General features: G+C 43.7%; 1 protein-coding gene across 1 annotated transcript in view; it reads right to left on the bottom strand.

The window, feature by feature from the left end:
• The window catches only part of LOC115102076 (plexin-D1-like), a 127,305-nt gene that overhangs the window by 32,144 nt on the left and 73,130 nt on the right, over window positions 1-22,031 (bottom strand). Inside the window, exons 15-21 of the mRNA XM_029621637.2 lie at window positions 17,447-17,586; window positions 16,907-17,086; window positions 16,242-16,326; window positions 15,842-16,108; window positions 14,208-14,357; window positions 11,809-11,923; window positions 11,284-11,391 (exon numbers count right to left, since the gene is read on the bottom strand). Of these exons, the coding sequence (XP_029477497.1) occupies window positions 11,284-11,391; window positions 11,809-11,923; window positions 14,208-14,357; window positions 15,842-16,108; window positions 16,242-16,326; window positions 16,907-17,086; window positions 17,447-17,586 (1,045 nt within the window). The remainder of the gene's footprint in view (window positions 1-11,283; window positions 11,392-11,808; window positions 11,924-14,207; window positions 14,358-15,841; window positions 16,109-16,241; window positions 16,327-16,906; window positions 17,087-17,446; window positions 17,587-22,031) is intronic.

Genomic DNA, 22,031 nt, shown 5'->3' with positions numbered 1-22,031 from the left:
AAAAATGGGAAAAGTGTGTATATATATTCACCCCCTTTGCTATGAAGCCCCTAAATAAGATCTGGTGCAACCAATTACCTTCAGAAGTCACATAATTAGTTAAATTAAAGTCCACCTGTGGGCATTCTAAGTGTCACATGATCTGTCACATGATCTCAGTATATATACACCTGTTCTGAAAGGCCCCAGAGTCTGCACCACCACAAAGCAAGCTGCACCATGAAGACCAAGGAGCTCTCCAAACAGGTCAGAGACAAAGTTGTGGAGAAGTACAGATCAGGGTTGGGTTGTAAAAAAATATCAGAAACTTTGAACATCCCATGGAGCACCATTAAATCCATTATTAAAACATGGAAAGAATATCGCACCACAACAAATCTGCCAAGAGAGGGCTGCCCACCAAAACTCATGGACCAGACAAGGAGGGCATTAATCAGAGAGGCAACAAAGAGACCAAAGATAATCCTGAAGGAGCTGCAAAGCTCCACAGTGGAGATTGGAGTATCTGTCCATAGGACCACTTAAAGCTGTACACTCCACAGAGCTGGGCTTTACGGAAGAATGGCCAGAAAAAAAGCCATTGCTTGGGCAGATATTGCTTGGGAAAATATCCCAGTGGCTAGATGTGCCAAGTTTATAGAGACATACCCCAAGAGACTTGTAGCTGTAATTGCTGTAAAAGGTGGCTCTACAACGTATTGACTTTGAGGGGGTGAATAGTTATTTATGCACACTCAAGTTTTCCGTTTTTTTGTGTTATTTCTTGTTTGTTTCACAATAAAAAATATTTAGCATCTTCAAAGTCGTAGGCATATTGTGTAAATCAAATGATACAGACCCCCCAAAAATCTATTTTAATTCCAAGTTGTAAGGCAACAAAATAGGAAAAATTCTAAGGGGGGTGAATAATTTTGCAAGCCACTTTAGGCCTAATAAAAAACTTCAAATGGTAGGCTAACCGCGTCTCTCTTGCTCTCTGTCTGGATCGATCTGAATTTTTGTCGGTGTCCATTTTGAAAGTGCTGAATGAATAGGCCTACCTTGTTGCAGGTACGTTTGTTTAAACATAGAGCTACTTAGAGAGTGTTAATCATATAAGAACAAACATATAAGAACAAACATGAATTTACTGAACATAAATGTAATAATGTTTGTGTATAGTTCAAAAGTCAAAACTCATGTTGGTTTTCGTTATTATTATCCTTATTGAAGGACAATGAGGTTCTTATAGACTTACACAAATCCACAAGAAGTCAGTAGAAACCACATTTGTTTAAGCAAGTCAGCAATATCAACTATGGTTTTAAAAAGTCAGTAAATGAGTCTGAATGAACTGTTTAGCTGCCAGACGAGGCTCCGCTGATAGCAAGGTGTAGCGGTGGTAAGTTTTCACTCCATGGAGCTGAAAGGAAAGCTCTGCTGTTGGGACAGCTTTATGTAGGCCCTAACAGTTTGTGGGCACTGTTTGGCACAGTTGCAGTGCAATTCATGTATTGTTAATGTAGTGTTGTGCAGTGGCTTTGCATTTTTGTGGAGTTTGCAAACCAAGATTTACATGCTAAAATCGCCACTTATCCTAGAGTAGAATTTTGTAATCACTTGAAAACAATAATGCAATTATTCATTGCATTGTGTGTTGTAGGCTAGTCTAGGTAGGATAATTGTATTGTCCCTAAACAAGATCAATAGGGGAGCCTTTTGAGCTCAGTGTTTCATGTCTTCACTGTTCTTTCTTGCACAATCGAATCCACAATTCTTGTGGATTCATATTGAAAATGTATGCAGATTTGAATGCTTTTATATGTGATATGATTACTAGTCAGCCTATTGCAGATCTGGACAAATGTGACTCGTTTCAGGAAACTAGGCATATGTCGCGTGTCACACTTCACAAGAGAGCCATTTGAACGTAAACTTTTTTCAATGTGTTTTTTTTCTGGCAGAAATGCATTCTGGAACATGTGAACTTTCATGTTTCTTAATAACAAACTTGTATGCCAACTGTAGATCAAAATAAAATTGTTAAATTACGAGTCTAGTTGGTTTAACCAGAGAAAACAGCAGACAGCAACCTTCCCGCTAGCCATGATTGTCTGAGATAATGAGTGGGCTGGACATGCCAAGAGATGGGTTCGGATTGGTCTGCCATATAGCATGCGTCTGTCTATTTGAACTGGTCAGTATGTGTAGGTAATCCTGTCTAACGCAGCTTTTAAAAAATATATATATATATTGCGTAGTAGAACTGCATAAGTGTTGCTCTCCACTTTCTGGAGGACCGAGTTTTGAAATCAGTTTAATTAGAGTATGATACCTAAGGAGATGGAGAAACCCCTGCCTTCGGATTACATCATCAAACAACGATGGCATCCGTGACAGGGAGTAGCATCCATCCATGATGTATACGGGTAAGAAAGTCTAGCTAGCTACATTTTCAGATATTACACGTTTCTAATCTTGACAGAAAGTTGTTTCCATTTCAAGATAAAGTGTATTGTTAGCCAGCTAGCTAATGTTAGCTGGCTGGCTCGCTAGCTAACATTACATGTATGATCTTATTATTCATATCTCAGTGCCTTTTGCTTTGCTAGTTATAGCCTAATGTTAGCTAGCTAACATTGAACCTGGTTGGTTAGCTACCTGCAGATTCATGCAGGGTAGTAACGTCCTGAGTTGGGATTATTGTTCATTGTTTACCTAGCTTGCAAAAGACTCCACTATGCAAGTAACCATTTCAATCGAATGTCACTGCGACAACTGTTGATAGACGTAGCTGGTAAATGGCTATCTACTCCGATTTCAGAGCCCTCTAGTTTGAGTCTGCCAGAGCGCAAAATAACGAACGCTCAACATCCGTTGAATATGTCCAGTGTCAGTAAACATTGGCAAAAAAGCGTAAATTGTTGCCAGCAGCACAGTTGCAGTCACTCTGGATAACATAAAAATTGCCTAACCAGCTCTGCTAGGGCGAGTAAAATAGTCAGTGAGCTGTTCTCTCATTTGTGTCTGGAAGTAGCTAGCAAGCTAGCCAAAGTTAACCAGTTAGCTTGGGTTCTTGACTGCTGTTGTTAGGACAGAATGCTCGGGTCAACCCTTAAAGAGATCGGTGGGGCTAAGGCTTAAGAGGGTGTAAATGATGCTGAATGGGTGCAGACAAAGAAGATCTCTCCAGTAGGTACCAAAACATTCAAAGGTAATTTTCTCAAAAGTCAGGTTACAAGTTTATCAACTTTCAAAGCAGAATTACTTTTCCATTGTTCCTCAAATGCAGTGTATGATGTACCATTTTGTAACTCTGTGTCTCTGCTTTTGTCCAATGTAAAAAACACAATTTCAAATGTTGCTAGTTAAGACTGAATCAAGGCGGCCGGTCACCAATGATCCACCTACCACTATTCACTATGAATGGTGTATAGAGGGCAGGATAGACAGTTAGACTGGTAGACTATATTGTACTGTGGTATAGTAAACGTTAGCATGTGGAAAAGCTTAGTGCATAAGGGAAGTACCAAAACATCTTGATATAGGGGAGGCGCATGTAAGCAGATGAGGACAATTTGCTAGGATTGTCACGGATACTCCCTATCCGGCGCTTTAGGTCACCAGGCTGCTCATTATTACGCACACCAGTGACCATCGTTACACACACCAGCGCCTCATCAGACTCACCTGGACTTCATCACCTTCCTGATTATCTTCTCTATATCTGTAACTCCCTTTGGTTCCTTCCCCAGGAGTTCTTGTTTCTGTTCCAGTGTTCATGTCTGTACGGGCGCAGTGCACGCTGACACGGTCGACAGGTGCAAGGTGTTTCCTCCGACACATTGGTGTGGCTGGCTCCCAGGTTAAGTGAGTAGTGTGTCAAGAAGCAGTGCGGCTTGGCGGGGTCGTGTTTTGGAGGATGCATTGCAGTGGTGGGACAAGACTAACTACCAATTGGATACCACAAAATTGTGGAGAAAAAGAGGTAAAAGTAACGACAAAAATAAATAAATGTCTGTATGCTACCCATGTTTCTTGTTTAGTTCTATGTTCATTTAGTTATTATTAGTTATTAAATACACTCCCTGAACTTGCTTCCCGACTCCCAGCGTTCATGTTACAAGGAAGGAATAAATTATATAGTAAAACCTGCAAAAGAGCGAATGTAAACCAGGGAAAAGACCCACTACCCTCCCCTGTGCCCAATAAAAAACACACAACCCTCCCCAAAGCAAAAAAACAAGTTAGACAACCCTCCTCCAGTTTGGACCACCCACCCCAGCAAATTTCGAACTGTCACTCCCACACATACCAAACTCTTCTCATTCATCAAGCTGGATGGTCCCTGCAATATGTCAATCTCTCCACTGCCACCTTAGTACATTACATTTACTTTTGAGTTATTTAGCAGACATTCTTATTCAGAGGGACTTATAGTAGCAAGTGCAAACATTTTTTAAAACTTTTTCGTAATGGGAATCGAACCCCACAACCCTAGCGTTGCAATTTCCCTTCTTCCCCTCCCTTCTCCCCTCTTCCCTTCTCTCCTCCCTCCTATTCTTCCCTTCCCTCGCCCCTTACACACTTACCCTGGTCTCACCCACACAACTGTCTGTGTCCTCCAACAAACCTCCCCTCCTCCCACACATCTCTCCACAGACACATCCCTGACTCATGGCCATCTTCCTCCCTCCTTTCCCCTCTCCCTCCATTTCTCTTTCTCTATTTATCTATGCTCAGACATTCTGTGGCCTTCAGACTGGCCCTCCTTCATTCCCCCCTCCTCTCCCCTTCTTCTCCCCTCTCCTTACCCCTCTCCCTTCCTCCTCATCTCCCCCTCCTCTCCCCCCTTTCATTTCCACTCTCCTCTCCTCTCACACTCCCACCGTTTCGCCCCTTCGGGGTATACATTACAGAAGCCGTGTGTCACCACCATGTTTGAGTGAGTGAGTGAGTGAGTGAGTGAGTGAGTGAGTGAGTGAGTGATCAGTACTCAGTCTGTGTGTTTTGTGAGTCACACTTACTAAGCATAAACCTCTCAACTGCTGCCATCACATGTACACACACACACAAAAGCCCTATCTCTAGGTGATGGTCCATGTTTTCTGTCTTCCCTCATGTAGCCTTGGCCAGGTTGGGCTGTTACGGTGACCGTATTATGAGTCATGACCGCAGTCAAATTCCATGTGACCATTTAGTCACAGATAACTAGGCTTATTTAAGCTCTGATACTGCTGATGGTCATTAGTAACCTACCAAACATGCTAACTGCCTGGTACTCAGCGCTCTATTGTCCCTCTAATCACTCTGACATCAATGCAAATGTATTCAAAATTTAATCAAACACTTCATGAGAGCCCATGAGATTTCAATAGGCTAGGCCGACTATATTTATTTCTCAACTTTCCTAATATGAATCACATTTCTTCGCTTTACAGCAGGAGTATAGCATACCTGATTGCCATAAAAATGATCCACGGGAAAAGCGTCCTCCATTCGCTATTTATGTATTTTTCCCCCTGCCCCTGTTCCTAGACAGGTGCATGATAATGGTCCATTCTAAATCAAAACTAATTTCACACATATTATTTACCATATGTAAAGACAAGATTAAATTAAGAATAGTCTGATGGGTGACAATATTAGCCTCTCCCTTATAAATGATGTATTTTCACTTGTGAATGATGCCCAGCGTGTGCAGAAAGGCAAGAAACAGTGCATCCCCTTTTTTAGCAACTTTTTAAAATCATAGTCACCCACCTCATGTAGCCTAGCCCATAGGCCTCTATGTTTTAATAAGGTTTGTATCACACCTCATGTAGCCTAGCCCATAGGCCTCTATGTTTTAATAAGGTTTGTACCACACCTCATGTAGCCTAGCCCATAGGCCTGTATGTTGATAAGGTTTGTATCACACCTCATGTAGCCTAGCCCATAGGCCTGTATGTTGATAAGGTTTGTATCACACCTCATGTAGCCTAGCCCATAGGCCTGTATGTTGATAAGGTTTGTATCACACCTCATGTAGCCTAGCCCATAGGCCTGTATGTTGATAAGGTTTGTACCACACCTCATGTAACCTAGCCCATAGGCCTGTATGTTGATAAGGTTTGTACCACACCTCATGTAACCTAGCCCATAGGCCTGTATGTTCATAAGGTTTGTATCACACCTCATGTAGCCTAGCCCATAGGCCTGTATGTTGATAAGGTTTGTATCACACCTCATGTAGCCTAGCCCATAGGCCTGTATGTTCATAAGGTTTGTACCACACCTCATGTAGCCTAGCCCATAGGCCTGTATGTTGATAAGGTTTGTACCACACCTCATGTAGCCTAGCCCATAGGCCTGTATGTTCATAAGGTTTGTACCACACCTCATGTAGCCTAGCCCATAGGCCTGTATGTTCATAAGGTTTGTATCACACCTCATGTAGCCTAGCCCATAGGCCTCTATGTTTTAATAAGGTTTGTATCACACCTCATGTAGCCTAGCCCATAGGCCTGTATGTTCATAAGGTTTGTACCACACCTCATGTAACCTAGCCCATAGGCCTGTATGTTGATAAGGTTTGTATCACACCTCATGTAACCTAGCCCATAGGCCTGTATGTTCATAAGGTTTGTACCACACCTCATGTAGCCTAGCCCATAGGCCTGTATGTTCATAAGGTTTGTATCACACCTCATGTAGCCTAGCCCATAGGCCTGTATGTTGATAAAGTTTGTATCACACCTCATGTAGCCTAGCCCATAGGCCTGTATGTTGATAAGGTTTGTATCACACCTCATGTAGCCTAGCCCATAGGCCTGTATGTTGATAAAGTTTGTATCACACCTCATGTAGCCTAGCCCATAGGCCTGTATGTTGATAAGGTTTGTACCACACCTCATGTAGCCTAGCCCATAGGCCTGTATGTTGATAAGGTTTGTATCACACCTCATGTAGTCTAGCCCATAGGCCTGTATGTTGATAAAGTTTGTATCACACCTCATGTAGCCTAGCCCATAGGCCTGTATGTTGATAAGGTTTGTATCACACCTCATGTAGCCTAGCCCATAGGCCTGTATGTTGATAAAGTTTGTATCACACCTCATGTAGCCTAGCCCATAGGCCTGTATGTTGATAAGGTTTGTATCACACCTCATGTAGTCTAGCCCATAGGCCTGTATGTTGATAAGGTTTGTACCACACCTCATGTAGCCTAGCCCATAGGCCTGTATGTTCATATCACACCTCATGTAGCCTAGCCCATAGGCCTGTATGTTCATAAGGTTTGTACCACACCTCATGTAGCCTAGCCCATAGGCCTGTATGTTGATACGGTTTGTATCACACCTCATGTAGCCTAGCCCATAGGCCTGTATGTTGATAAGGTTTGTATCACACCTCATGTAGCCTAGCCCATAGGCCTGTATGTTGATAAGGTTTGTATCACACCTCATGTAGTCTAGCCCATAGGCCTGTATGTTGATACGGTTTGTATCACACCTCATGTAGCCTAGCCCATAGGCCTGTATGTTGATAAGGTTTGTACCACACCTCATGTAGCCTAGCCCATAGGCCTATATGTTGATAAGGTTTGTATCACACCTCATGTAGCCTAGCCCATAGGCCTGTATGTTGATAAGGTTTGTATCACACCTCATGTAACCTAGCCCATAGGCCTGTATGTTGATAAGGTTTGTATCACACCTCATGTAGTCTAGCCCATAGGCCTGTATGTTGATAAGGTTTGTACCACACCTCATGTAGCCTAGCCCATAGGCCTGTATGTTGATAAGGTTTGTATCACACCTCATGTAGCCTAGCCCATAGGCCTGTATGTTGATAAGGTTTGTACCACACCTCATGTAGCCTAGCCCATAGGCCTGTATGTTGATAAGGTTTGTATCACACCTCATGTAGCCTAGCCCATAGGCCTGTATGTTGATAAGGTTTGTATCACACCTCATGTAGCCTAGCCCATAGGCCTGTATGTTCATAAGGTTTGTACCACACCTCATGTAGCCTAGCCCATAGGCCTGTATGTTGATAAGGTTTGTATCACACCTCATGTAGCCTAGCCCATAGGCCTGTATGTTGATAAGGTTTGTACCACACCTCATGTAGCCTAGCCCATAGGCCTATATGTTGATAAGGTTTGTATCACACCTCATGTAGCCTAGCCCATAGGCCTGTATGTTGATAAGGTTTGTATCACAACTAAACTGGGAAAATATCTTCTTAAAATTAAGCAAATGAATCCGCTTAACAACCAGTGTAGAGCCTAACTGGCATACATTGCATTCGGAAAGTATTCAGACCCCTTGACTTTTTCCACATTTTGTTACGTTACAGCCTTATTCTAAAATTGATTCATTTGTTTTGCTCCCTCTTCAATCTATACACAATATCCCATAATGACAAAGCAAAACAGGTTTTTAGCATTTTTTTTACATTTACATAAGTATTCAGACCCTTTACTCCGAACTTTGTTGAATCACCTTTGGCCGCGATTACAGCCTTCAGTCTTCTTGGGTATGACGCTACAAGCTTGGCACACCTGTATTTGTGAAGTTTATCCCATTCTTCTCTGCAAAACCTCTTAAGCTCTGCCAGGTTGGATGGGGAGCGTCACTGCACAGCTATTTTCAGGTCTCTCCAGAGATGTTCGATCGGGTTCGGGCTCTGGATGGGCCACTCAAGGACATTGTCCCGAAGCCACTCCTGCGTTGTCTTGGCTGTATGCTTAGGGTCATTGTCCTGTTGGAAGGTGAACCTTGGCCCCAGTCTGAGGTCCTGTGTAGATTTTCATCAAGGATCTCTCTGTACCTTGCTCCATTCATCTTTCCCTTGATCCGGACTAGTCTCCCAGTCTCTCCTTAAACCTCCTTATGGCATGATGCTGCCACCACCCTGCTTCACCGTAGGGATGCTGCCAGGTTTCCTCCATACGTGACGCTTGGCATTCAAGTCAAAGAGTTCTATCTTGGTTTCATCAGACCAGAGAATCTTGTTTCTCATGGTCTGAGATTCCTTTAGGTGCCTTTTGACAACTTCAAGCGGGCTGTCATGTGCCTTTTACTGAGGAGTGGCTTCCGTCTGGCCACTCTACCATAAAGGCCTGATTAGTGGAGTGCCTCAACACAATCCTGTCTCTGAGCTCTACGGATTGATTTTTGCTCTGATATGCACTGTCAACTGTGGGACCTTATATAGACAAGTGTGTGCCTTTCCAAATCATGTCCAATCAATAGAATATACCACAGGTGGACTCCAAGTTGTAGAAACATCTCAAGGATGATCAATGGAAACAGGATGCACCTGAGCTCACTTTCGAGTCTCATAGCAAAGGGTCTGAATACTTATCTAAATAAGGTATTTCTGGTTTTTATATTTAATAAATGTGAAAAAAAATTATAAAAACCTGTTTTCACTTTGTCATTATGGGGTATTGTGTGTAGATTGATGAGATTTTTTATTTATTTAATCAATTTTAGAATAAGGCTGTTAACGTAACAAAATGTGGAAAAGGTCAAGGGGCCTGAATACTTTACTCACTGTACATAGGTGGCGCTTGAGTTTCAAGTTTGGGGAAAATCATTTTCACCATAAAAATGCACATTTATAATAAAGCATTACATGAATAATCGCATTTGCAGTCACTTTTGAGAATGGGGTTTTCCTGCTAATTGATTGCATTTTGGAACATTCGAGCTTATAGCCTGCTGACATGTGAACATTGCTGAGCTTCTAATGTGAAGAAATAGCCTAATAGTTTATCAACATGTTAAGCTAAACGTTCTGATCTGTTGCATCAGCCTCATGGCTTTTGAAAGTTTTTTTGATGCTAGTGGTTGTATTAATTTGGGAGCTATCGCATCCCACAACTGTCCCAGACTATGTTTGGAATATTTCTTTCTCGGACAGAATAGGTCGACTTTTGTACAATGGGAGATATTAGATTGACATAGGCTAGTGCTTTTGCTGTTCGTTGGGCCTACTCATCTTGTTGGCTGACGAAAGTAAACGTGGACAGTTCTTCTAACATTTTCAATATGCGCCTTAGAATTCGATAAGAAGGATGCGCGCAGTTGCGTCCCAGATGTGTCTGTCTTCACTTGTAGCCTACTTCGGAGCTGAGATGCCTGTGAGAAGGACCTGATCACGTGACGGCATTGGCTAATAAGAATTTAGATATCTGAGAGAGCCATGTGAGTGGGAGGTGCTTAAGAGCACGGCAACTGGCAGTCGGAAGAAGGGAATTATAACTATTATATTCATACCAAGGGCACAACGGCTGGCCGCAAAAGGCATGGATTTTTTTAGGGGCCATTAAGGGGGATGCCACAGGGAAATTTGAGGCCTGAAGACAATATTATCAAGTGCTTTTCAAATTGTGAATGAGAGACTGATGAAGTGTGTACAGCCTGTGCAAGAAACAAAGCAGAGCTCCGGCCTTTCATGCTGCTTTTTTCAAATCATCATTAGAGTCGCATTATGCAGGCCCCCCAAAAATTATAATTCAAAACATATAGCTCAATGTTTGTATCACAACTAAAATTGCATAAATAACTCTAAATTATGCATATAGGGGGACCTTTTTTGTTAATCACTCAACACAGAATAGCCACAAGTGCACACTCCCTCGGAAATAATTTGGAGAAAATATCCTTTCTATTTTATTCAGCTATGTTCAATTGCATTCTTCATACTATAAAATAATATAAAATTATGCAACGGAATTCTTAGCAAATATTGCCTGCTAAATGAACTAATGTGTTCCACAGCCATATGGCATAGCCACATTAGAGCCTAACATAAGGACAACTCAGAGTATGCTATTCTGTTCTTCTGAAATAGACTACATTTCCTTCATATCATATTTCTTTAGACCTATCTAAAATAAGTAATGGATTTATTGTGAAGGTGTAGGCTATATTACATGGATTTATTAGACTTTTAATTTTTTTTTCCAAAGGTCTGCATCAGGGCTTGTAGGCTGTGCGTGGAAGCCAAGAGATGCTAAATGTGTTTATGTTAATTAACAGTCAATTACCGTGAGACCGGCAGTTATTTGCTTGATAATCTCCGGCTGACAAACTTTCATGACCGCCACGGCCCCAGGAACATGAGAGAGAATTCAATGGAGCTCTAATAACATGGCTGAGTGTAGGGAGAACTGCTGGTAGCATTACGGATCACACACTCCTGCCTTTTCAACTCAGTACAAGTGCATGTGAGCATGTGTGTATGTGTGTGTGTGAGAGCGTGTGTGCATGCGTAGATGTATGAGTGTGTGCGCATGTGGTACTGCACCTTTGCGGATCTCATCTCTGATCTGGGACTCCATCTCCTCCATCTGCAGCAGAGTCTTCTGCCAGTAGCGCTCCGCCCTCCGGCTCTTAGTACAGTACACCACTAGAGCTGAGAGAGAGGAGAGAAGAGAGAGAGAAGGGGAATGATGGAAAGTATGAGGGAGAGAAACAGAGAGAAGACATAAGAGTCATTAAATAGATGTCTTTGAAGCCATATCCTGTTATCACAGGTTGACATGTTGTAATGAATCAGCACATACTCCATTTGTAAAAGCTCCATACATACACAGCTTCTGGAAAGAAATGAAAACACACACACATACAACCGCATGAGAATACACACGCACACGCACACGCACACACACACACACACACACACACACACACACAGTGGTGTCTTTGTGCTGTGTAGACAGGGGGAGACCCTGACCCCGGAGATCCTTTTATCTCCCTGACATGGAGCATCCGTCGCCAAGGCAGCCAAGCATCCATCACCCCCGGTGGCGACACAAGGCCAAACACTTACCCACAGTGCATAGCAGCAGCAGCACGCAGCACACCACGATGGACACCACAATGGCCAGCTCACTACCTCCCAGCTGCACCTTGGCTATGATCCTCTCAAAGTTACCCACCCGCACCTAGAGAGGGCAAGGGATGGGAGAGAGAGGGGGGAAGATGGAGGGATGAGGAAATAGGGAATTGGGGACAGAACAGTGTTTAGCAGGTCTGTAACATAGACTCTGAGGTCTTTGAAAGAGAGAATAGAAATTCATACAGTCTCACATTGACACACAATCAGACAAATACACATTTAGACTAACACACACACACACACACACACACTGGAATGTGTGTGATGGTATGAGTCAACCACATGACCCACATGTGACTGGAGGGTTGACTTCCACTTCTGCTTTCTGGTTGGCCAATATGGACTCTCAGCCTCTGTCCAATATTCATACCCTGTTATCTAAAACACATCTGCAACTCAGTTCCTTTCACTGACTAACCCAATTTTCTATCCCAACCTTGTTGCCGAAATTCAGTATGTCTACCTCTTGGTCCTACAACCCCATAACCTTCTGTTACTAGACTGAGGAGGGGAACTAGTGGATTGTCTCTCTCTGGTCTGACTGTTTATTTGTCCAAACCATAAAAACAAAGGAAAAAAAGAGTGGAACTGGTGTGGTGGATAGAAATGTTCCTGTTTCGTTGGGGTACAGAAAGCCCCTACAGCGCCCCATACAGAGGCTCAGCTTCACTTCTGAGCCAAGGGAAATGGAGGTAAAAATAGGTAGCGGTATGCTGCTGAAAAGTCACTGAATAAATCAAAAGGGTTGTTTTAATGCCCCAAAGATAATCATTTGCATACCCTTTAAACTGGGGGGACCTAGCACACAAACAACACAAATATAACTACACACACACACACATTCTCAGGAGAGATGAGGGCTGCCCACCCGTTGGTGTTATGACATCTTGTTTGACCCCTGCCCTCTGTGTTTGTCTGCTAATTGCATGTGTTTATTTATCGACATCCTGAGAGAGAGAGTGTGTTTTCCCTCCCTCCCTCCCTCCCTCCCTCCCTCCCTCCCTCCCTCCCTCCCTCTGTGACTCATGCTTCACTGACCATCTGTGAGGGACAGACTAACAGACTGATAGAATGGCCACGTCTGACTGTCTAACTCAGATCAAAGGTAAAATGTTGATGTCTGTTTCTCCCTAATATACCCTCTCAAAACAGACTGAAATGGGAAACGGACGAGAGCGGGGAGGGAGCAAGAGAGAGTGAACAGAGAGAGAGAGGGAGGAAGAAAAGAGGTGGGGACTTTATCAGAGTATGTTTGGTTGTGGCTTTATTGAGTCCTTCTATTATAAAGAGACTTCTGACACAAAACCAAAACATGTGGACAAGGCCACTGCCCAGGGTCCCTTCTGAAACAGTAGAATTTAAATGAAAACCAAAACATGTGGACAAGGCCACTGCCCAGGGTCCCTTCTGAAACAGTAGAATTTAAATGAAAACCAAAACATGTGGACAAGGCCACTGTCCCAGGGTCCCTTCTGAAACAGTAGAATTTAAATGAAAACCAAAACATGTGGACAAGGCCACTGCCCAGGGTCCCTTCTGAAACAGTAGAATTTAAATGAAACCCAAAACATGTGGACAAGGCCACTGTCCCAGGGTCCCTTCTGAAACAGTAGAATTTAAATGAAACCCAAAACATGTGGACAAGGCCACTGCCCAGGGTCCCTTCTGAAACAGTAGAATTTAAATGAAACCCAAAACATGTGGACAAGGCCACTGTCCCAGGGTCCCTTCTGAAACAGTAGAATTTAAATGAAACCCAAAACATGTGGACAAGGCCACTGCCCAGGGTCCCTTCTGAAACAGTAGATTTTAAATGAAACCCAAAACATGTGGACAAGGCCACTGCCCAGGGTCCCTTCTGAAACAGTAGAATTTAAATGAAACCCAAAACATGTGGACAAGGCCACTGTCCCAGGGTCCCTTCTGAAACAGTAGAATTGAAATGAAAGCCCAGGTAGTGGTGTGTGCATGTGTGTGTGTGTGTGTGTATGTGTGTACATGTGCACGCTTGCATACATGCTTGCGTGCGTGCGTGCTTGTGTGCCTGTTACCCCCTGCACGTGTGTATATGAGGGTGTGTGATTGAGCTGGACAGACAAGAGATGAACAGATTACAGATGAATAGACATAAACTATTAGAATTCAGCTTTAGGTTTACTGTTACACCCTGACCAAGAGGGAACTGTCATCCTGCTTGTCTCTCTGCTCTCAGCTGAATCATAGGGACATAGTTAAGTCAGTACATAAAACCAAACTGGACACGGATTCAAAATCATGATAATAAAGTGGTCCTAATTAGTAGCCTTAGAATATGATGTAGTTGTACTCACTGTGACAGGCAGTTCTCCCTCACTGGAGCCCAGCGAACCATTGATGGTACAGTGGAACAGCTGGTTGTTATGGAAGCTGATGTCACAGGGATAGGAGCCAATCATCACTGAGTATTCCTCTGGTGCCAGCTCCAGATCGCTCGGTCCTTTCTGTGCCAAACCCAAACAAAAACAGCCACCGGTCAGTCAGAACACTAGGGACACCATGGTCTGGCTCGGATAGGCACAGCTGGCACGCACCTACGCTCACACACACACACACACACACACACACACACACACACACACACACACACACACACACACACACACACACAGGCCTGTCATTCATCTGTCACACTGAGTATCCCTGTGCCAAACTGTTTCACAACATTTCTCCTCACAAACTGTGTGAAAGTTCATCTTAAAGAATCAAACAGTAGACATGGAGAGAACACTGACAGTCATGCCTGACACTGTCCATCACAACACCAGCCTCTCCTTAGTCAGTGTTTTGAGCACAGAAGAGGAGAGTAGAGGAGAGGTTGTGTGTTTATCCCCAGTGTGTTTCCCCTCTGTGATTACACCCTCAGGACCCTGTACTGTCCTGTCCCCTCTGCAGGATGCCACCCCCTGGGTCTCTGTCAACAAACACTTCTGCACGCACGAACGCACACACACACGCACGCGCGCGCACGCACACACACACACACACACACAGACACACACACAATGAATACCTAGGGCCAAAACGGGATGAAAGCAAACAAAACCCACCACATTCCAACAGAGGTCATTCACATAGGATCTAACCAAACAACAATCCCCATCAAACAAACCCGTTCAACTCCACCCAACATTCTCTCAACCTGGTCCAGCCCACACACACACACACACACACACTCACATACACACACGGTCACACGAGTCAGTGTTCCACAAACTAGGTCCACCCAAAGTGGAATCCACCTTCCCAAAGAAAACAGGAAGCAACATTGAATAACCCCCTCCCCTCTTTCACCCAAGTAGACAAGGCTGAGGCAGCCATTCCTGTAAGGAGGCCCCATCCTGACACGCACACTCACGCACACACACACGCACACACAAGCAGAGACGGATAGAGAGAAGAACTCAGACCAACCGATGTTCAAAGCCCTATTTCTGCTAGTCTTTGCAACTTCGGCTGTCTGTCTCTCCCTTCCGGCACCAAGGCCTGTATAAATCAGCAGCACCAGTATATTTACAGTTTTTACAATTGTTAGCATACAACCCTCAACCCTCCCTCATATATGAGGCAGTAGTTTATGTGGCAGTTGCATTAGTCAGCTATAATACAGACAGGATCCCACACAAACATGGCTGACTGGGTTCTCTGCTTAGAGGTGGTGTTCTTGTCCTGTACTTCCATCTCTGAGGAACAGCCAAGTCTTAAATAAATACAAGTCATGATTCAGAGCTACACAGTCTTTGATCTGTTTAAAGAGAGTATGAATACAAAGCCATTGAGACATGTCTTTCTACTATTCCCAGAGTGCATCCAGATTGACAGGAATGGACAGTTCCTGGAGCAAGTCCACTAATCTCCCTGGTCAATGGGCTTTTTCCTTCTCATCCTGCTCCACCCTCTCCCATTGGTGCACTGGGCTGTCACTCACATTGATGATGAGTGTGAGTGGTTCTCCAGGGTGGTGTTTGATCAGCTTCTCTTTGTTGGCGGTGAAGAACTGAGGATCTTCCACATACTCCAACAGGAAGTGACCTCCGTGAGGCTCCTCCTCTTCCTCCTGGTCTGGGCCGTCAAAGGCGGGGCCATCTCCCGTGTAGAGAACTCCATTCAGCAAGAACTCTACCGTGGCCTGCTGGGATTGGCTGGAGGCGGGGGAGGAGCATGTGATCATGGAGGGAGACTGCACTTTACAGGCCTGAGGAAAGACAATGAGGATGAGAAAGAGGAGTCCATTCTATTAATTCACTTCCGTTTTTCATCTTCTTCTAGGATGTTAGATACTTCAGGAGTTAATCTATTCTACCAGAGAGGTCCCTGTTATGACTCACATCCTGTCCGATGCCCAGCACCTCCATACTGATGCTCTGCACCAGGTCAAAACCTTGCCCCGTCACTGTGATGGTCCGACCGCCACTGGTACACACAACAACTTATGGTCAGAGCACACACAACTACACGCAAACACATACGGTCAGAAATAGGGAACACAGACAGCCACTCTGGTTAGAGACAGAGAGCACACAAAACCACACAGTCAGTGTCAGCACACATGCCAATCAGACCCATTGTGCTCTCTCTCAGAGGTCTGTCTCACACATGAGGTGTCATTTAAAACCAACACACACACACAGAAACAGGCCTGGAGAAGCCACAGAGCATCAGGAAGACATTAACTCAGTATGTCATCTCTGTGGTCGGATTCCAGAGAAACCCTCCAAGAGAGATTGTGGGGTGTAATGGAACTCCAAGAGGTGTATAATTAATGCAATAATATTTTCTGCATGATTTCATACTCTCATTTGTCAATATAACACTGTTGTTTATCTATGAAACACTGGATAAATGGAAACTATGGAATGTTAGAGTTACCAATGGAACAATGCAGAATGCTGACTGTTCTGTCTGTGTGTCTGTGTGTGTCTGTTTGTGTGTGTGTGTGCGTCTGTGTGTGTGTGTGTGTGTATATGTATGTACTGTATGTGTGTGTGTGAACCTGAGGTAGCTCTTCCTGGGTTTGATGTAGCTGATGGTGGGGTTTTTCTCATAGATGTACTGGGTGAGAAGCTCAGCGCTCTGACAGGGAATATCCTCAAACTCCACACACACCGACACCGCCTCAGTGTGTGTGTGCAGGGCCGCAGGTATGGTGCACTCGATGGTGTCTTTGGTTAGCCTGGAGCACGCATGCACGCACACACACACACACACACACACACACACACACACACACACACACACACACACACACACACACACACACACACACACACACACACATAATACCACACAATCAGCATAATAAAACCACACACCAAGACAGTTTCCATAACAAATACAGCCAAGAACCAAAACACAGCCTCTGAACAGACAACAAATGCAGCAGCTGAAGAAATAACAATACCTCACGCAGAATATAACCAAACAACTCAACAGGACTGTCTCCTTTAGAGTAACACAAAGCCTACAGATTCAGCACAGCAACATACAAGTCCAACAGTGAAGAAGATTTAATAATTCACACAGTAAGACTCACGTGAGTATGGTGCAGTCCTGGGTGCCGTTGACCTTGACTCTGACCTGAGAGCCAGTGTCCAGGTACTCCCCCCTGAGGGTCACCCTGGTTCCCCCTGAACGAGAGCCTTTCCTAGGCTCCATAGACAGCAGCTTGGGGACCTGGGGTGGAGGTGGGACATATTAATGTGCCATGTTGTTACTACGTTTTTTTTTCAATTGCTAACATGCATTGGTCAAATCTGAAGTTAGATTGTCAAAACTCTTCACACAGTCAGCAAAACAGAAGTGTATGTGGACCAAACTGTGAATCATTTTTCATTGCTTTCACACAAAATGCTTTCAATGACCACATTCTCTGAAATCCATGAACTCTTTTCTCATTCATACTCCACCACATGCAAAACTATATATTTGCAGCACGTTTTCAAATGCTGACACACTGTTTACAAAACTGTTAAAAACACATTCAAAACAGAATGATGGCAAATGTTGTGCATTTCTGCAGTAACCAGATTGAAACATATAGAAAATCTCAGCAGAAAATGTAATTATTCCAAACACAGCTGATTGCAATTTCAACTGAAACCTACCCAAGTGTCCTGTTTTTAGTCTCGTTACCAAACAGACAAAAGAGGACGGCTTCGGAATGGTTTAGTTTGGAAACATAGATCAAGGAAGACAGGTTGGTGGGGAAAGAAGAGTGACAGGGAGCGAGAGGGAGAATGCGTGGAGGTCAAAGGAGAGGAAGACCAAGAGCGGTGGTCTCTGATGAGATAAGGGCCACAATTATTGACCATGTTGTAAACCATGTTCTCTCTTTGAGAGAGGCCGGTTTAAGGGTGTATCCAAATCTGCAGCGTTCAATAGTTGCATCAATAGTACAGATTTCCAACAGGTGAGATGTGCATCCTTCTATGATAATCCTTCTACTTATTGCAGTACAATACAGTATGTTCACATTTTTACATGTACTGACATTTTGAAATATATTTATTGTTTTGTGTTTTTCAGTAGGAACCAAAGGTTGCCTCCCTCAGGAGGGAGAGGCAGAATAGTATCAGATGCGAAGGAAATTGCCATTGTAGACGTGGTAATTGGCAACAATACAATAAAACTGAGGGAAATTTAGGACAGAGTGCTGGCAGACAATATCACTTTTGGGAATGTGAATACAGTCAGCACAACGATAATTGTCAGAGTCCTAGAGAAACTAAGGATGAAGCAGTTATACTGTACCCTTTGAGAGAAACGGTAAACGTGTGAATGAACTCTGGTGTCAATATGTCCAGGTAAGATGTCTGTTCAATAACCAAACAGGGTACATACACAGCTATGGATAATGTAAAGTACTGTAAAACTGTGGATTTGCTGTATTTCAGAGTAATGGAGATGGAATCCAGGCAAACTGCACATACATTCATCTTTGTGGATGAAGCTGGATTCAACTTGGCAAAAACAAGCCGCAGACATGTGATTGGACAGAGAGCAACCGTGGATGTCCCAGGTCAGAGAGGAGCTAACATCACAATGTGTGCAGCACTGTCCAATGATGGTTTGCTGTTACACAAACCACTCATTGGCCCCTACAATACAGAGGCTCGTTTCTTTTCTGGATGAGCTGCATAATCAACTTGTGCCAGCGGAGGAGAGAGGAGCAAGAAACTCCCCTACCTTCGTTGTTGTGTGGGATAATGTGGCATTCCACCACTTTGCTGCACGTCCCAGGATGTCAGTACTATTCCTGCCTCCATACTTCCCCTTCCTAAACCCCATAGAGGAGTTTTTCTCTGCGTGGAGGTGGAAGGTGGATGCGGGGTGTAGATACAATTCTCCTGAAGACTGCCAGGGTGTAGATACACTTCTCCTGAAGACTGCCAGGGTGTAGATACACTTCTCCTGAAGACTGCCCGGGTGTGGAGACACTTCTCCTGAAGACTGCCCGGGTGTGGAGACACTTCTCCTGAAGACTGCCAGGGTGTAGATACACTTCTCCTGAAGACTGCCAGGGTGTAGATACACTTCTCCTGAAGACTGCCAGGGTGTGGAGACACTTCTCCTGAAGACTGCCAAGGTGTGGAGACACTTCTCCTGAAGACTGCCAGGGTGTGGATACACTTCTCCTGAAGACTGCCAGGGTGTGGATACACTTCTCCTGAAGACTGCCAGGGTGTGGAGGCACTTCTCCTGAAGACTGCCAGGGTGTGGAGGCACTTCTCCTGAAGACTGCCAGGGTGTGGAGGCACTTCTCCTGAAGACTGCCAGGGTGTGGAGGCACTTCTCCTGAAGACTGCCAGGGTGTGGAGGCACTTCTCCTGAAGACTGCCAGGGTGTGGAGGCACTTCTCCTGAAGACTGCCAGGGTGTGGAGGCACTTCTCCTGAAGAATGCCAGGGTGTGGAGGCACTTCTCCTGAAGAATGCCAGGGTGTGGAGGCACTTCTCCTGAAGACTGCCAGGGTGTGGAGACACTTCTCCTGAAGACTGCCAGGGTGTGGAGACACTTCTCCTGAAGACTGCCAGGGTGTGGAGACACTTCTCCTGGGTGTGTGGAGACGCTAGAACCCCCACAGTACTGTATAGTATGAGTGATTATACAATACATGTTGATGAGAACTAGAACCCCCACAGTACTGTACAGTATGAGTGATTATACAATACATGTTGATATTTTATTTTGTAATTATTGCAGCCCTGGAATTTCATGAATTTGTTTAAACTTCTTTTCACAAGTAAATTACTAAATGCAAAGCTATAGAAATAATAAAGGCTATTGAAGCAAATTGCTGCATTTGTGATTCATTCTTGTTACATACAGTTGAAGTCGGAAGTTCACATACACTTAGGTTGGAGTCATTTAAACTCGTTTTTCAACCACTCCACAAATTACTTGTTAACAAACTATAGTTTTGGCAAGTCGGTTAGGACATCTACTTACTAATTTTTCCAACAATTGTTTACAGACAGATTATTTAACTTATAATTCACTGTATCACAATCCCAGTGGGTCAGAAGTTTACATACACTAAGTTGACTGTGGCTTTTAAACAGCTTGGAAAATTCAAGAAAATTATGTCATGGCTTTAGAAGCTTCTGATAGGCTAATTGACATCATTTTAGTCAATTGGAGGTGTACCTGTGGATTTATTTCAAGGCCTACCTTCAAACTCACTGCCTCTTTACTTGACATCATGGGGAAATCAAAATAAATCAGCCAAGACCTCAGAAAAAAATGGTAGACCACAAGTCTGGTTCATCCTTGGGAGCAATTTCCAAACGCCTGAAGGTACCATGTTCATCTGTACAAACAATAGTACGCAAGTATAAACACCATGGGCCCACGCAGCCGTCATACCGTTCAGGAAGATGCGTTCTGTCTCCTAGAGATGAACGTACTTTGGTGCGAAAAGAGCAAATCAATCTCAGATCAACAGCAAAGGACACTGTGAAGATGCTGGAGGAAACAGGTACAAAAGTTTCTATACCCACAGTAAAACGAGTCCTATATATATATCAACATAACCTGAAATGCTGCTCAGCAAGGAAAAAGCCACTGCTCCAAAACCGCCATACAAAAAGCCAAACTACGGGTCTGCAACTGCACATGGGGACAAAGATCGTACTTTTTGGAGAAATGTCCTCTGGTCTGATGAAACAAAAATAGAACTGTTTGGCTATAATGACCATCAGAGGAAAAAGGGGGAAGCTTGCAAGCTGAAGAACACCATCCCAACCATGAAGCACGGGGGTGGCAGCATCATGTTGTGGGGGTGCTTTGCTGCAGGAGGGACTGGTGCACTTCACAAAATAGATGGCATCATGAGGAGTAAAGTTATGTGGCTATATTGAAGCAACATCTCAAGACATCAGTCGGGAAGTTAAAGCTTGGTCGCAAATTGGTCTTCCAAATAGACATTGACCCCAAGCATACTTCCAAAGTTGTGGCAAAATGGCTTAAGGACAACAAAGTCAAGGTATTGGAGTGGCCATCACAAAGCCCTGACCTCATTCCTATTGAACATTTGTGGGCAGAACTGAAAAAGCGTGTGCGAGCAAGGAGGCCTACAAACCTGACTCAGTTACACCAGCTCTGTCAGGAGGAATGGGCCAAAATTCACCCAACTTATTGTGGGAAGCTTGTGGAAGGCTACCCAAAACGTTTGACCCAAGTTAAACAATTTAAAGGCAATGCTACCAAATACTAATTGAGTGTATGTAAACTTCTGACCCACTGGGAATGTGATGAAAGAAATAAAAGTGAAAATAATTCATTCTCTCTACTATTATTCTGACATTTCACATTCTTAAAATAAAGTAGTGATTCTAACTGACCTAAGACAGGGAATTTTTTACTAGGATTAAATGTCAGGAATTGTGAAAAACTGAGTTTAAATGTATTTGGCTAAGGTGTATGTAAACTTCCAACTTCAACTGTGTACGTTAGTACAGTCAATAAAGGAAAGGCCTTATTCTTATTCTGTAATGAAATACTGATTTATGTAAAAAATCATTCAAACTTCAAAGAGAAAGTTCATTGTTTATGTATTGCTCCCTGTTGTTAATGTTTTTTTAGGTCAGTGTGTTATGAGTGACAATGTATGAGTGAGAA

Source organism: Oncorhynchus nerka, linkage group LG20 (assembly GCF_034236695.1).
Source record: "Oncorhynchus nerka isolate Pitt River linkage group LG20, Oner_Uvic_2.0, whole genome shotgun sequence".
Lineage (NCBI taxonomy): Eukaryota > Metazoa > Chordata > Actinopteri > Salmoniformes > Salmonidae > Oncorhynchus > Oncorhynchus nerka.
This window is presented reverse-complemented; position numbering and strand designations above follow the sequence as displayed.